Source organism: Camelina sativa, chromosome 16 (genome assembly GCF_030686135.1).
Source record: "Camelina sativa cultivar CO46 ecotype springtype chromosome 16, ASM3068613v1".
Classification (NCBI taxonomy): Eukaryota; Viridiplantae; Streptophyta; class Magnoliopsida; order Brassicales; family Brassicaceae; genus Camelina; species Camelina sativa.
Window position 1 is genome coordinate 20,762,389 of NC_141895.1, and position 17,095 is coordinate 20,779,483.

The window sequence follows — 17,095 nt, forward strand, 5'->3', positions numbered from 1 at the left end:
TCATATAATATGTCAATTCTCTTACAAAAGCACAAACTTTAACAATTACACCATTTTTTTAATCTAGTGTATTTATCAATTGTTTGTGAATTTTAACATTTATTGTTAGTTTTGGATAAGTCTTTGATGGTCATTGTGATTGTTATTAATAATTTATTTGATTATTAATATTTGTTTTCGATAAAATAATAAGACAATAATTTTTTAAAAATCCATATCTAAAAAAAACATAGTCCCATTAATAAAATAAATTAATAATTATCAAAATTTACATATATATATATATATATATATACATAAGTTGATATATTAACATATGAGATTTTTTTTTTGTGCACCTAACATATGAGATTTTTAATTATATTTTCACATGGAGTTCATCTTTATAAAATCAAATTATAATGTTGTAGTATATACTCTACTAACATGTCATAAAAATAGGCAGTATTTTTTTACCATTTTCAATTTTAAAATATGCATCATTTTTATAGTCTTATAAGCTTTTAAAATACGATAATTGATGTCATTAATCATATATTTTAATTTATGTATATCTTGTGTATAGCTGAATTTAGCAATAGTAATTGTAATTTTTTTAATAAATCTAAATATTAAAATTTCAATTCTAAAACTTTAAAATTTATTAATATATGGAGATAATGTACTATAGATACAAAAAAAAATGAAGCATCAGAAAAAATTCAAAAAAGAGATTCTGAAAGAATAAAAACATATTCGGTGGGAATATAATTTTTGTTCACAAATTCCCAAAGCGGAGAGAGAGAGAGAGAGTGAGAGAGAGAGAAATGCCTTCCCTTTTTAGGGGAGACGAAGACGAAACCCTAATTCCCCCAAATCCACTATGAAGCGTATCATCAGAATCTCTTTCACCGACGCCGAAGCACCGATTCTTCAAGCGACGAAGAAGAGACGGAGAATCTTGGAGGAGGAGGATCCCAAACCACTCGCCGCCGTGGTAAGCGTCTCGTCAAGGAGATCGTAATCGATCCTCCCGATTCCGCCGATGATAAACTCGCCGTCTGCAAAACACGGTTCAAAATCAGGATCCCGGCTGAATTTCTCGCGGCGGAGAAGACGAAGGAGAGGAAGAAGTATCGCGGAGTGAGGCAGAGACCGTGGGGAAATGGGTGGCGGAGATCAGATGTGGTCGAGGTGGAGGAGGAGGAGCTCGTAACAAAGGACGAAGAGGAGATCGTCTGTGGCTGGGTACTTTCAACACTGCGGAAGAAGCTGCTCTTGCTTACGATAACGCTGCGATTCAGCTGATTGGACCTCACGCGCCGACTAATTTTGGTTTTCCGGCGGAGAATCAAGAGGTGGTTGGAGGAGGAGTAATCCGACGTTGCTAGAGGCGCGTGAAGGTTGGCTTTTGTTTTAGTTTTTTTTTTTTTTTTTTTTTTTTTTAAGCTTTGTCTCGTCTTTTGTAAATTCATCTTCGTCGTCGTCCTCCTGATGTTGTGTTTGTAATGTGATATGATGAGTGAGAGGTTCTCTGTTTCTGCTTCTCTGTTGTTGTAATGTATATATTTGTTGGCATTTTATGGACTGATTTGAATAAAATAAATAAATAATCTGAGATATAAAATTTGAATTTGATGATGGTTTGATCAAACCAAACATGTACCAAATGTTTCGGTTTATAATTTTAGGATCAAGTTTGAACCAAGAGTGATTTAGTCAATTTAGCTGTTCAAGAGTGGACCATTATTATGATCACTTTAATTATGCAAAAATAACTCCGTATCAAATCAGTGAGGACATGAGGCATCTTCGTGATATGAGGTCCTCTGTTTCTCTGTATATATTTTTGGCACTATGGATGAACTCAGAAAATAAAATAAATAACTTGAGAAGTGGAGACTAATGTGCCAAACTCAAATTCACCAATTTACTAGTTGGTAAATTATATTTTCTTTATAAATTCTTAACCGAAACATGCGGTATATGTTTTGACCCAATTAATTTCTTACTGTTTACTATTTTGTAAACCATTTCTGAATCAAATTCGTAATCGAACTACACTAAACCTCAATTATAGTGATAATAATACGTACACTTCAACACCACCACATATTACAGACATTGTATTTAACGGATTAGTGGCTTCACTAGATTAAGGAACTTTCATTCCATCTTTTAGTTCTTGTATTAAGAAAAGTATCAACGATACATGCTATACAGCTCTTTGGGGTATCTAACGAAAAAATGCATAAGAAGCTGTTACTAGTTGCTGTTTTTTTCCCTAATGTTGGTGCGGGATTTAGCACCCCCAACATACCAATCTAAACCAGAAAGATAAATCGATTACTTAACCGAGAATCCAGTTCAACTCTAATCCAGATGGTTTATTTGAGGCCTGTACGGACAAGGAGGCCCAATTCCGAAGATAGAGAACCGACTTCCAATTCGTCCTGCAACTTTCCTTATAACTTGAACCAAGATAAGGAAAGTTGATATTCTCTGTAATCTAACGAAAATTATAAATAAGGGGAGACTTATCCATTGTAAATCATCCAACAATTAATACAATAGCAACTTATCTTCATTGTTCTTGGGCAAAACCCTAATTTGTTTTCCGAAGAGATCTAAATCCCTTTTGTTCTTGAGCTTGAATCGAGTTTCTTTGAGAGAATATTTCTTAGAATTTGTTTCCCCATCAAACAAATTTATTGTAGAAACCTAGTTAGTTTCTATACCCAAGATGTTGTGCTATTGTTAATAAAGGGTACAAAAAAGAAGTGATTTTGTAAAATGATATGAGACGACACAGACGTCAGACACTAATTTCCAAAATGGTACACAGACGACAAACACTAATTCCAAAAGAGAAAAGAAAAAAAGGCACAGAAGATCTCTATCTGATAATTATCTACAAAGTCCTCGACTTTTCTCTTCTCTAGTAAAACCCTAGATCTACAGCGTCGCCGCCGCCGTGTCCGTTTGCCTCTCCGCCGCCGCCGTGTCCGTTTGCCTCTCCGCCGCCCTAGGCTTTCGCCGGCGGTGTGAGAGGGCTCTGTTTTCCTCTTCTTTTGTCGCTTAGTCGTAGTAGTAGGTAACCCAGCTCATCCTCTCCGGTGTGGCGGACGATGAGATCTCGGCTCGCCTTCCTCTCCGGTGACTGGTGGTGGCTCGTAGCTGCTTTGGGCGTCCTTCCTTGCAGTTTCGGGGAATCCGATCTGAGTTTTGGATCGCGACATTCCTCTGTTTTCCTCTATCCTTTCGCCGAAGACGTCAGCTGCTCGGAGGTTCATGGTCGAGTCGGGTCTTAGTGTCTTCAGGTTGTTGGGAAGGCTTCAAGGTGTGTCGGTAGCCGAGATTTGCGGACTTCCACAAAGCCGACGTCCTCATGAGAGCTTCCTCAACTTCCGTTGTCATTCTGACCAAGAAACGAGACAACGAAGCAGCTTGGCCAATCCGGATACGCACCGTGAGGTGATGATATGCTAATATGTGCTTCAATCGCTTATCTCGAATCGTTTAGCATTCTGGTCTTGTAGGATTAGTACGGAAAAGCTTAGCTCTTGCGGATTGTTTTCGTGTCTCTTGGTCGGTTCAGTCGGATGTATTGTCCGTTTTAGGTTTAGGACCGGAACATTGAAAGCCAGGAATTCCAAACTTTTCTGAGGATACGCTTTTGGGTGTTGATGCTATTGGGACAAGTTCTACATGCTGATCATGAGGATCCCATAGCTTGGATTTGATTTGATATTCAATATTAGTTTTGGCATTCTCTGTGCTAGTATTTGCTTCGAGTCATTAGGTTAATTTAGGTGGTTTAAGAGATGATTTCACTCCGAGTTGTGGTGTGTTATCTATCTCGTCGTGGTTAAAAAATGCAATGGTCATCGATTAAGTAGCGTTGGTTCCGCTAGTGTTCCAGGGTTGTACTTAATCAACCATTGCATTTGCTTTTGGTCCAATTTTATAGAGGCGAATGTTGCCTTGGATTTGGTTGTAATATTTTGGTTTGATTTTGATCACTAATCTTTTGATCACTAATCCTCTTGCTTTTTTAGAAGAAAGCATGTGTAACAAAGCATGATTTAAGCTACATAAGATTAGTTTTTTTAAGTTAATTTTTTGATATGAATAAAATTCAAATATTATTTTTAAAAAATATCCCGCGGCATTGCGCGGGTGTTAACCTAGTTTTATTAAAAGAAGCAAACACAGATATAGACATCTTTGACAACGATAAGAAGAGTGTGGAAACACGAGGAGAATGAGACCAACCCAAGTCACGAAGACATAACCAAACCTAATCAACACTAAAGTTAAATAATACTCATTTCTTACCAACCCCTCTGACTATTTGAGGACAGGTCCGGCTCATACTGGCTGAGAGGGGCGGTGGCCAGGGGACCAATTTTTTTATATAAAAAAAAAAACCTTGTATATTTTCTGTATACGCCACTAAGCTAGTTAAATTCCAGAGACAAGAGGTTGAAGAGCTCAGGGAAGAAGCAAAAAGAAATGGATTCGTCTGAGGAGGGTTTGCTCGTGGTGAGCCACAGAGAAGAAGAAGTAAACAAGAAAGATGTGTTTCTTAAGGAGATGAAGAGGCTTGCTTACATCGCTGCTCCTATGATTGCGATCAACTCGTCTATGTACGTTCTTCTTGTGATATCCATAATGATGGTTGGTCATCTCGGTGAGCTTTATCTCTCAAGCACCGCCATTGCCATTTCTTTCTGTAACGTCACAGGTTTCAGCGTCATCGTATGTCTCTTTCTTCCTCTCTCTTATCTCTTTCCTGTAAGCTTCAAGATTATAAATTGTCATTGTTTGTGATCACACAGTTTGGATTGGCTAGTGCGTTGGAGACTTTATGTGGTCAAGCTAATGGAGCTAGGCAATTTGAGAAGCTTGGAGTACACACTTACACAGGGATCTTCTCTTTGTACATCGTGTGTGTTCCTTTGTCTGTGCTATGGAGTTACATGGGTGATATACTCTCTCTCACTGGACAAGATCCTCTGGTTGCTAAAGAAGCTGGGAAATTTGCAACTTGGCTCATACCTGCCCTCTTTGCTTACGCTACTTTGCAGCCGCTTGTTCGGTTTTTCCAAGCGCAGAGTCTGATTTTGCCATTGGTTATGAGCTCAATCTCTGCTGTCTGTGTCCACGTTGTCCTCTGCTGGAGCTTGGCCTTTAAGTTTGGGCTTGGGAACCTCGGTGCAGCTATCGCTATCGGTGTTGCTTACTGGTTAAACGTGACTGTGCTTGGCTTGTACATGACGTTTTCCTCCAGCTGTAGCGAGAGCCGTGCACCCATCTCCATGAGTTTGTTTAAAGGAATGGGAGAGTTTTTCCGGTTTGGGATCCCATCTGCATCTATGATTTGGTAATAGAAATATCTCTTCAGGACTCTTTATGGTTTAGTCACAGAGTTGTTGACATTTGACTTGTCTTGAATCTTTTGGTGCGGATATAGCCTCGAGTGGTGGTCATTCGAATTCCTAGTCTTACTCTCTGGAATCTTACCAAATCCGAAGCTAGAAGCCTCTGTCCTGTCTGTCTGGTATGTTCCTTTTTATTTTCTAAAGAACGGACTATTATCATATACATACAACGTAACTCAGTTGCTTTCTTTTTTTGTTTACCAGTCTATCAACAACTGTCATTGTGTACCAAATAGCAGAGAGTCTCGGCGCAGCAGCAAGGTTTTTGTTGTTGTAGTTCAAGATTTGCAAAATGGGAGGTATCTATATCTAAAACATCTCTCTGTTCTTGTTGTTGTCGTTGTTGTTGTAGTACAAGAGTTGCAAACGAATTAGGAGCTGGTAATCCGAAACAAGCTCGAATAGCTGTGAAGACAGTGATGGTCATTACATGTGTAGAATCAATGATGGTGAGCGCAACAGTTTTTGGTACAAGAGACGTATTTGGTTACCTGTTCAGCTCTGAAACAGAGGTTGTGGCTTATGTAAGATCAATGGCTCCACTGGTTGCTTTATCAGTCATATTCGATGCCCTTCACGGGGTTCTCTCGGGTTAGATGATCTCTTTTCTGTAATTTACAAGCAAAGAAGAGAGTCATTTAAGGATTTAATAATATGTGTTAGTTAAGGGGATTGAAAACTGCAGGTGTGGCTAGAGGATCAGGGAGGCAAGATATAGGGGCTTATGCAAACCTAGCTGCATACTATCTCTGTGGCATACCAACTGCTATCATATTAGCTTTTCGGTTTAAATTGAGAGGAAGAGGACTCTGGATTGGGATCACTGTTGGTTCTTTTGTTCAAGCTTTTTTGCTCAGTCTTATTGTTATCCTCACCAACTGGAAACAAGAGGTTAGTAAAGTCAGAGTGATGTCCTTTTTTAATTTCTTGGTTTTAGGGCTAAATATTGAGTGAAAAAATTACTTAATGAGAATTTGAGAAAGTGAAAGTGATATCTATAAACTGTATGTGCAGTCGAAAAAGGCCAGAAAAAGACTGATGTGTGAGGAGTTTGAAGATGAAGAAAGTGAAAGAACATGAAGAGATGAGGAGCTAAATCAAGAGACGCCAATTACGGTCGCCGTTAAATGTTGTGTTGCTCTTTTAATTCGAAATCTAGTGTTGTTGTCCCGTTACCGCAATACTTTTGGAATTTAGCGTGTCGGATCTTCTAGTCCTGCTGATAAAACGTTTATTTTTTCCTTCAACAGACTCAAATTTTTTCTTAGTTTCTATTAGTATTTTAGAGGAAAGAGCAGCCACTGATCACAGCTTTTGCTGTAGTTTTACATTACACAATCGGCAGAGGATATATAAATTCGTATGGATGATATATACAGACAAGGAACAAAAGATGGAAACTAAAAGTAAGGTTTTATGAATCCACGAGTTCCAAATTGTGTACTAGTCATATTTCTTATAAGCAAATCCGTAGAATTTTCTTAAACTGTTCATAATATCACAGCATGATTACTGTTTATCATCCTGATTATAAGGGAGAAGGCCAAATCAATATGTGTGTGGACAATAGAATGCCACAACTCCTGTAAACGTGATTGACAGTCTCTTGGTTTAGCTGAACTCTTTATGTTCTTCGTTTTCTTCACCTTCAAACACCTCAACCATCAGCCTTTCTCTCGCCTTTCTCGTCTGCCCATATCATTCATAAACATCAAATAGCCGCCATATATATCACTTTCACTTTCTCAAATCCACTAATCGATTTGTCTCCCAACTAGACCATAAAACCAGAAATTAAAAGGACACCAATCTCACTTTCACTTTACTAACCTGTTGTTTCCAGTTGGTGAAGATGACGACAAGACCGAGCAACACAGCTTGTACGAAGGACCCAACCGTGATCCCAATCCAGAGCCCTCTTCCTCCCATTTTAAACCTAAAAGCTAATAAAACAGCAGTTGGTATGCCGCAGAGATAGTATGCTGCTAGGTTTACATAAGCCCCTATATCTTGCCTCCCTGATCCTCTAGCCACACCTGTTACGTTTCCATTACACTATTTATCAATCCTTAAGTGTTAGTCTCTTAATAATTTTGAAACTAAAGAAGGAGAATCTAACCCGCAAGAACCGCGTGAAGGGCATCGAATATGACCGTAAAAGCAACCAGTAGAGCCATTGATCTTACATAATCCACAACTTCAGCTTCAGCGCTGAATAGGTAACCAAATACGTTTCTTGCGCCAAAAACCATTGCGCTCACCATCAATGATTCTACAATTGTAATGACCATGACTGTGTACACAGCTATTTGAGCTTGTTTTGAGTTTCCAGCTCCTAATTCGTTTGCTACTCTTGTACTGCAACAACAGAGATAGGTTTTAGATAGATTGATAGATAGCTCTCAGTTTGTAAATCTTGTACTGCAACAACAAACCTTGCTGCTGCTCCGATACTCTCTGCTATTTGGTATAGGATGACAGTTGTTGATAGACTGTTTCAACAAAGAAGAAAGCAACTGATCAGTTGTATATGATAAGTAAACCATTCCACAACTCTAAAGCTTTAGAAGATAAAAGGAACGTACCAGACAGAGAGAACAGAGGCTTCTAGCTTTGGATTTGGTAAGATCCCAGAGAGTAAGAGCAGAAATTCGAATGACCACAACTCAAGGCTAATTTAATGCAAGTCGAGTCAAATGTCAACTACTCTGTGACTAGGTAAACCAAACGAAGCTTGAAGAGAAATTTAGATTACCAAATCATAGAAGCAGATGGGATTCCAAAACGGAAAAACTCTCCCATTCCTTTAAACATACTCATGGATATGTGTGCACGACTCTTGCTACAGCTGGAAGAAAACGTCATGTACAATCCAAGAACAGTCACGTTTAACCAATAAGAAACCCCGACCGCAATGGCTGCACCTAGGCTCCCAAGCCCAAACTTAAAGACCAAGCTCCAGCAGAGGACAACGTGGACACAAAGAGAAGATATTGAGCTCATAATCATAGGCAAAATCAGACTCTGCGCTTGGAAAAACCGAATAAGCGGCTGTAAAGTAGCGTAAGCAAAGAGCGCAGGTATAAGCCAAGTTGCAAACTTTCCAGCTTCTTGGGAAACCAGAGGGTCTTGTCCAGTAAGAAAGAGTATATCACCCATGTAACTCCATAGCACAGACAAAGGAATACACATAAGATACAGAGAGAAGATCCCTGTGTAAGTGTGGACTCCAAGCTTCTCGAATTGTTTAGCTCCATGAGCTTGACCACTTAAAGTCTCCAATGCACTAGCCATTCCAAACTGTGTGGTTACATACAACAATCAAAATTTGCTAATTCTTGAAGCTTAAAGGAGAGATGAATCAAGAAAGAAACATACGATGACGCTGAACCTGTGACGTTACAGAAAGAAATGGCAATGGCTGTGCTAGAGAGGAAAAGCTCACTGAGATGACCAACCATCATCATCGATATAGCAAGAAGAACGTACATAGACGAGTTGATCGCAATCATCGGACCAGCGATGTAACCAATCCTCGTCATCTCCTTAAGAAACACATCTTTCTTGTTTACTTCTTCTCTGTCGCTCACCACGAGAAAGCGTCCCTCCTCATCAGAATCCATTTCTTTCTGCTTCTTCCTCTCCGAATCAATCTCCTTCATCTCCATTAAGTATAAGTCCTATGATTTATACTGTTATTGAACGTTTAGTTTATGTGATTTTGTTTAAGCTTCTCCAACCAGGGTATGTAGATAGAAAGAACAGAAACTCTTCTTCCATGTGTCCCTTTTGTAATGGTTACTTTTGCTTCTATATTAAATATTTTTCATTTTAAGAAATTCACGAACCGATGAGATGAGATGCTGATGCTGCCTATACGTACACATGTCTCCTATCATAGCCATAAATGTTATTCTCAATAAATAACTTAGTGGTACCATTCTTTTTTTTTTTTTGACCTCTAGTGTGGTACCATTCTAAAGAGTAAAGAACGTACAACGTTATATTGAATCTACCAAAATATACATTTGTCTTTAAAAGTTAAAATTTACAATTTTAGAAGATCTGTTAAAATATTGGAATTTTGGGAGATTTGTTAATTTCAAATTATGATTATTCTGTTTGAAATAGTGAGTGATGTGGACTGTTTGGTTGAGGGTCTAAGGATGAACTTGATGCTGTTAAAATGAAACTAAAAAAAAAACTTAATTTTGGGATTTCTATAGAAATATTAGAGGTTATTATTTATAAACATAAAAGTATATATCAAGTTGTTTTGAATATAGTCGTTGAATCAAGTGATAAAGACTAATGTACATAAATAAAAAATCACTAGTTTGAGCTAGATTGTTACAATATTTTTTTTTATAAATTGAAATCAAAAAGTTAAAACGACGTCGTTTTAAGAAACCGATGTCATCCCACTAAACACGTGTTATCTAAGTCACCGTCCGTTATTGTTGACTAACATCTATAAATTTGGATTCAGAAATCGGTAGATTTATTATATTTGCGTATAAAATTTGAATTTTGTTTAAGTTTGGGTATAAACTGGCATTGTGTGTTTGTACAAGTATAATTGAAAATTTTAAAATTGTACATGTTGAAAATCGACCTTTTTCCCTTTTTCCATCTCTTAGTTTCATCTATTTTTTCTTTTTACATTTCCTTAAAATCATTTAACGAAAATACTAGTTGGCGTAAATTTATTTTCTACCATTTAGTTACCTTAAAATCTATGTTTTGACTATAATTTGATATGTATATTGTTTAATGATTTTAAATTATTACATAATATTTATATTTGTTAGGTGTACTTATAATTTGTGTTAAAAAAGGTGTACTTATAACCCCTAACTAAAATAATATACCAGTTATGGATATTTTTACCATTTTGATGCTCTCAAGGATTTTCTTACCAACCCTTTGATTAATTGGGAATTTTTAAATTTTAAATTTTAAATCATAACAGGAGTAGATTAAAAAAAAGAAATTTAATGAAATTTAATGAAATTGGCAAGTAAGTTTATATGCGTGTAAACCTCCCTTTGAACAATTGTGTAATGAAAATTGAAAATCTTTAAAAGGGTTAAAACGTGTTTTTTATAATTTTAACTGATTTTAAAATGTACGATGAAAGAAAATCTTTCAAGTCATGCTTAACACCAAAACATCTCTTGTTAATTTAGTCATAAAAATGAGTAAGTTTTGAGTTGTGTCACCTTTCTTTTTCTTGCAATTGTGTACAAAACAAATTAAAGTGAAAACCTTTTTTTTTAGATGATAACTTGATTATTAATGTTTTGACGTGTGATTCAATTGTATTCAGAGAACTAAACAACTAAAACCGTGTAGGATGAAACAAACTCTGTTCTAATTGGCTAATAATTTTAGTAAGAATTTAACGTGTGGAACTACTAATACTTCTCTCTTTTTTTTTTTTTTTAGATGTAAAGCAATGAAATCAAACTTAATCAACAAGTTAAACTAAAGTCACCCTCTCACAACGTTGGTAACAAAGTTTTGATCAGAATCCTCTATAAATACATCACATACATGTGTCTTTTTTTGTCACCAGGCACATATTATCATTAGAGTCTAGAGAAGAAGAGAGAAATGGAGCATTTTGATCAAAGCAAAAGAAGAGAAATGGCTGTGATTGAGACAAGTTTCGAAGCACTTCCTTTAGAGATACAAACGGAGATACTGTCAAGTGTCAAGTTTGCCTCTGAAAACCTTGATGAAATGCATATGCACATCAAGGAACTTGGCTTCTCTTATCCGCACAAAAGAGTTCATAGATGTTTACTTGAGCCGATCGACGACAAAGCCTCAATTGTTCTTCGTGGTCTATCAATATCAAATAACCAGGACATCCAGAAACATAAGTGAAGTGTTGTTTCAGTCTGTTTATCAAGAAGAGGAACCATTTTTGTCTTCTGGTCAGCAACAAGTGCTTCTTTCTCCAGACCCAGGATACGTGGCTTCTTCACCCGTCCGAGGTTTGATATGTCTTCGTTTAAAGACATAATTTATGATTTTCAATCCGGGTACGAACAAGGATAAGCATTTAGCTGAGATCCCACTGCCTAACAAAAGCGCAGCCCTAATGTTTTTCTTCGGATACGATGAACTCACGGATGTGTACAAGGTGTTATGCATAGCAGAAGTAACCAAGGATGAGCAACATATTTTCACGATAGGAACGAACGAAGCAGCTTGGAGACTGATCACATGTGAGCATCAGCATTCTCCAACTCCTACTGCGCAAGGACTATGCAAAGAGGGAGTTTTGTACTATCGAGCTAGGTCCAGTACTGGAAGAGGTCTGGTAATGATGTTTAACGTGAGGTCTGAAGAGTTTAGTGTCACTGAGTTATCTGAGGACATGATGAACATTGAGAATGGTTGGGATGTGTCGGGTTGCATGGATGATCTTGGTTGGGAACTGGTGAATTACAATCGTGCGGTTGCCTTAGTGGATGACTCTCAATTTTCAGGTGACGTTTTGTACAAGTGGAATTGGGATAAAGTCTTTCACATATGGGTTAGAAATGAAGTCGCAGGAACCTGGTCAAGAAACGACATTGAGATCCCTCTTTTTAAAAAAATAGTTGATGAGCCTATGCTGTATTTTTTCAGAGGTACCACCAGAACAGGGAAACTTGTTTTCTCAATGAAGCACTATTTGCCATATAAATATGGCAAAAGATCACTCTGTGTTTACTATTACGATCCAAAGACAAAAGATCTCAGAAGATTTAAGATTCAATGAGGGGAGAAGGGTTATTGTCTTCGATTCTACTTGGATCATGTTATACTCCTATGCTTATCTGAATGAACAAGAGTTGGTGGTCGTCCATTGAGTATACGAAACTGGTTTGTTTAATGATAAATAATAAAGTTAGTCTCTCGACTATTAATAATACTGTAATTTCACGTATATTGCCTCATTAATCTTTAATTTATGCAGTTCAGTTCCTGATGTAATGTTACGTTAGTGACGTTTTATACTCTGTTTCTTAGGCCGTTGTGAGCCTTTTGATGAAATAAAAGTTTGTTATATAACACATTTGGTTTGGGTATAGCCCCGGCCCTATAATTGATTTGTAAGCTACGTTGACGAATGAATTGAATCATATATTTTGTTTTCATTATTATTATTTTCTCACCTATTCACTCAGTTTTTTTTTTAAAGTATAAATTATCTGTGATAAGATTTATAATGTTTGATGTTTTTAAAAAAAAAAAAGAGTTATAATGGTTTCATGTACTGAATCTATATTTATAAAGTTGGTTTTTCTCTCTTCTCTTTCCTCCACCTCATCACTTTTTATTTTCAATTTTAACAAATTAATTCACATAATCAATGGAACATAAAATCTTAAGTTAATACATCAATTAATTCATTCATTTCTGTAATATTTTTATAATTATTAAAAATAATAATTTATAATAACTTAAACTAAAATATAAACCAAAAACGAAATAAATAAATTACAACCAAAAAAACATATCAAAGTATGTAATAAATTCCGATTAACCGGAAAATAGTGATACGTCGGAGGAGAGATGAAGCTTGAAGAAGAAGAGAGATACGTGATTCTCATTCAATCAAGAAATGTTTGTTACAAAAAGCTTAACCCGATTTAACAGTCTAATTAGTCTTTTATAGTTAGAGTAATTACACCAGCTAGATAACTGGATTAAACCAATGTTTAATAACCGGCAATACCAAGTGTTTCATTATCTAATACGCCCCCCCCCCCCCCCCCCCCAAATATTTATCGCCGAAGTGTCTGGTTTGGGAGATAAAGGTTTAACAACGACATTTTCTGCAATAGATGATGGAACGGTCCTGGTTGGAGAGGCTTGGTAAAGATATCTGCATGTTGTTCCTTGGTTGGAACATGAAGAGCTGTAAGAGTACCTGCCTTGAGTTGATCACGGACCGTATACGTATGGCAATCGACCTCTATATGCTTAGTTCGTTCATGAAAGACTGGGTTCATGGCAATATGTAGAGCTGATTTGTTATCACAGAACAATTTGGCAGGAGCTACCTCTTTAATGTGTAAGTCCTTGAGTAACTGTTGTAACCAGACGATCTCACATGTTACTTGTGCCATGCTGCGATACTCGGATTCAGTGCTGCTTTGACTTACAACAACCTACTTCTTAGACTTCCAATAGATGAGTGAAGAGCCAAGATAGACACAATAACCTGTGATCGAGTGTCTTGTTTCCTTACAAGTTGCATAGTCTGCATCAGAGAATCCATTCAAGCAGAGGTCTGAAGTAGCAGGATACATCAAACCCTGTCCCGGATTTGTCTTGAGATAACAGAGGACCTTGTGTGCTGCTTGAAGATGTATATCCGTCGGAGCCGAGATAAATTAGCTAAGTTGACGTACGACATATGTGATATCTGGCCTGGTGATAATGAGGTAAAGAAGTCGTCCAATAATTTCTCTGTAGGACGTAGGAGAAGATAACAGTTTTCCCATATACTTGGTAAGACGTAGGTTTGGATCCATTGGTACAGAGCTCGGCTTACAACCTAGGAGACCTGCATCTTCAAGAAGATTCTGTGCATATTTGCGCTGACAAACAAAGATACCTTCACTCGATCTAGAAATTTCTAAGCCTAGAAAAAATCGAGCTGGACCAAGATCCTTTATCTTGAATTCGGACTTCAAAAGCATCTTTAATTCCTCTACGGCAGCATCATCATTACTCGCGATCATTATGTCATCGACATAAACAAGAACTAAAACAAGTGAAAAAGTTCCTGATGGACGCACAAAGACTTTAACGAAAAGGGTGTTGTCAGCAGGAGATTAGACATAGTTGGCGCCCAAGAAAACAGTAGATAACCGTTTATACCATTGTCTTGAGGCCTGATTTAAGCCGTATAACGATTTGAGTAAACGACATACCGGGTTCGGAGGTAGAACTACTCCCGGTGGAGGTGTGTAGCCTTGAGGAAGACTCATGTATATCTCCTCATCCAACTCACCATGGAGAAAAGCATTGGGGACATCCCTTTGAGTCAAACTCCATCATTTGATAGAGGCAACACCAAGAAGCAACTTAACACTTGTAAGTTTTGCAACAGGGGAAAAAGTTTCAAGGTAATTGATGCCTTCCTGCTGAGTGAAGCCCTGTGCCACTAGGCGTGCTTTATACCTCTCAATCGTGCCATCAGAGTTATACTTGATAGTGAAAACCCATTTGCATCCAATAGCATGCTTTCCTGCAGGAAGAGACTGAACAACAAAGGTCTTATTAAGCTCAAGAGCAAAGAGCTCATCATTTGCTGCATTAGTCCACTTCTTGATGGAAAGTCTTCGGTTCTGTTTCAGTACTATAAGAAAGAATGTAGGATTGAACTAAAGGGGTATACCAATCAAGAGTGCAAACAGAAGAAAGAGGATAGGGTGTAGTTCTTTTAGGTAAGGAAATAGAGGAAAGAGGAAAAGATGATGGTTGTGGAGGTGTAGAAGGGAGGGTTGCGATGATGGGTAATGGTGGTAGTTTCAGCCGGAATGATACCATGATCATGCTCTAATGATGGTGCAGATGGTACAGTAGGAACTAGAGAATCTTCATTAATAAGAGGCATGCTTTCAACAAAGTGCAATGGTACAGGTAAAGGTAATATAGAATTGGGAAACATATCAACTGCAGAAGACAATAATGAACTAGTCTTAAAAGGAAAAACATCTTCTTGAAAAACGACATTCCTAGAGATAGAAACAGCACTAGATTCTAAATCTATGACTTTATAGACCTGAGCCACTACATTAGCCTTTTGCATAGAATTGGCATAAAGAACCATCTCATTAGGTGACTGTTGTGTCATCCTGGGCTGAGACTGCATTGTAGGCATTCGTGGCTGAAATTGAGTAGGAGGTCTGTAATTATATCCAGCATAACCAGTCTTGTACCATGGTGGAAAACCATGAAGCTTGTAACACTTCTGAATAGTGTGACCCACCTTGCCACAATGAGAACAAATCGGCTTTTGAATAGGCCTGTTAGTATTATAAGCAGCAATGTAGGCACTCTTTGCATCATTCACAGTAGCAACACTTTGAAAAGCCACACTCTTAACACCTATAGCTGGTTTAACAACAATCTGTCGTTCATCCTGTGTTACCATGTTAAAAGCTTCTTCGATGGTAGGGATAGGCTTAAGCATTAGTATATGACGCCTAGTCTGATCATAGTTCTCATTCAATCCCATCAAAAACTTAGTCACTCGACTTCGCTATTGCAATCTTTCCCATTTGGTGGCTGCATCACATCCACATCGCCCACATGTACTGTCCGGAAGCTCCACATAATTCTTATGTTCTTCCCACAAAGTAAGTAAAGCTGTATAGTATGTAGACACATCCATTGAACCTTGAACAATCTTACTAAGCTTCTGTTCAATAGAGAAGATCCTAGGCGCATCATCTTGCTTAAATCTAGACAATATATTCTTCCAAATTCCTTTAGCAGTAGGAATAAAAAGCAAACTCTGGCCTATTGTTTTATCAACCGAATTCATCAACCAAGTGGAGACTATATCATTGCATCTAGAACATATACCAAGCTCTCTGTGATCCTCATGAGGTTTTGAGATCGTACCATTGATGAATCCAAGCTTATTTATGACATTAAGAGCCATCCACATCGAGCGTCGCCAAGAAGGAAAATCCGAAGCAGTCACAAGACGATCAGAAACAAGAATAAGTCTTGCGTGATCTGCATTGTGGAGATAGTATGGATTCTCATACTGATCAGTTTGATACTGCGGTTGACCATTCATTGGATTCAGAGTGGGAGGTCTACTCATTGAAACATTCAAATTACCAGAAGAACCCATTCTCAAAGCAAGAACAAGTAATTTCAAAGAAACGTGAGACGAAAAGAAGAATTAAAAGCAAGATTCGTACTCACAAAGGTCAATCAAAAGAGAATTAAAAGAATCAGAAAGATGTAGAAGATTTCGATGATAAAATCGCACACAACGGCGAACAATTGTCGAATAAATCGAAAACAAGTACAAATCGGAAAACTCATCTCCGTCGCTAGATGCGAAAGCAATCGAAACTCAGTTATTGTGCTCTGATACCATAATAAATTCCGATTAAGCAGAACATAGTGATAGGAGAGATGAAGCATGAAGAAGAAGAGAGATATGTGATTCTCATTCAATCAAGAAAAGTTTGTTACAAAAAGCTTAACCCGATTTAACCGTCTAATTAGTCTTTTATAGTTAGACTAATTACACTAGCTAGATAACCAAATTAAACCAATATTTAATAACGAGCAATGCCAAGTGTTTCATTATACTAATAAAGCTATTATGTATTTAATGGAACAACAATTAATTTCAAGAATTACAATAATTAGAATTGAAAAAAAAGTTTTTTTAAAAAACCAAACACAAAAATTTTAAAAAATTTAAGTCAAGAAGTTATTCAATTTTTGGTGTTAAATTAGAAATTTACGTTATTGATTAAAAATTATCTGTGATAAGATTTATAATGTTTGTTGTTTAAAAAAAAAAAGATTTATAATGGTTTCATGTATTGAATAAAAGTGGCAAGACAAGGCAAGGGAAATCACATATATTGGAAAATTATGCATCAACATAATATTCGCAATTGTGAAAAGAC

The 17,095-nt window shown here is 37.1% G+C and overlaps 3 protein-coding genes and 2 pseudogenes across 5 annotated transcripts; 3 read left to right on the forward strand and 2 right to left on the reverse strand.

Moving 5' to 3' along the window:
- Window positions 1-735: 735 nt before the first annotated feature.
- LOC104750959 (ethylene-responsive transcription factor ERF070 pseudogene) lies at window positions 736-1,612 on the forward strand (annotated as a pseudogene).
- Window positions 1,613-4,211: 2,599 nt separating this feature from the next.
- LOC104750965 (protein DETOXIFICATION 14) lies at window positions 4,212-6,670 on the forward strand. The gene is made up of 7 exons (XM_087493323.1): window positions 4,212-4,740; window positions 4,821-5,365; window positions 5,456-5,542; window positions 5,628-5,684; window positions 5,776-6,014; window positions 6,109-6,314; window positions 6,438-6,670. Exons 1-7 carry the CDS (start codon window positions 4,495-4,497, stop codon window positions 6,501-6,503), a joined length of 1,446 nt encoding a protein of 481 aa, XP_087349449.1. The 5' UTR covers window positions 4,212-4,494; the 3' UTR covers window positions 6,504-6,670.
- Window positions 6,671-6,819: 149 nt separating this feature from the next.
- On the reverse strand, window positions 6,820-9,272 carry LOC104750963 (protein DETOXIFICATION 14). Of its 3 annotated transcripts, none has more exons than XM_010472822.2 (7): window positions 8,802-9,272; window positions 8,179-8,723; window positions 8,009-8,095; window positions 7,859-7,915; window positions 7,543-7,781; window positions 7,254-7,459; window positions 6,820-7,112 (listed from the first exon to the last, which is right to left on the reverse strand). In XM_010472822.2, exons 2-7 carry the CDS (start codon window positions 8,715-8,717, stop codon window positions 7,035-7,037), a joined length of 1,206 nt encoding a protein of 401 aa, XP_010471124.2. In that variant the 5' UTR covers window positions 8,718-8,723; window positions 8,802-9,272; the 3' UTR covers window positions 6,820-7,034. The 3 variants fall into 3 exon arrangements, with proteins under 3 accessions (XP_010471124.2, XP_087349452.1, XP_087349451.1); XM_087493326.1 differs by having other exon boundaries at window positions 8,798-9,208; XM_087493325.1 differs by having other exon boundaries at window positions 8,815-9,205.
- Window positions 9,273-10,985: 1,713 nt separating this feature from the next.
- LOC104753768 (putative F-box protein At1g70960 pseudogene) lies at window positions 10,986-12,491 on the forward strand (annotated as a pseudogene).
- A 3,205-nt stretch (window positions 12,492-15,696) lies between these two features.
- Window positions 15,697-16,299, reverse strand: LOC147925789 (uncharacterized). The gene has a single exon (XM_087492774.1). It carries the CDS (start codon window positions 16,297-16,299, stop codon window positions 15,697-15,699), a length of 603 nt encoding a protein of 200 aa, XP_087348900.1.
- Between the last annotated feature and the right edge of the window lie 796 nt (window positions 16,300-17,095).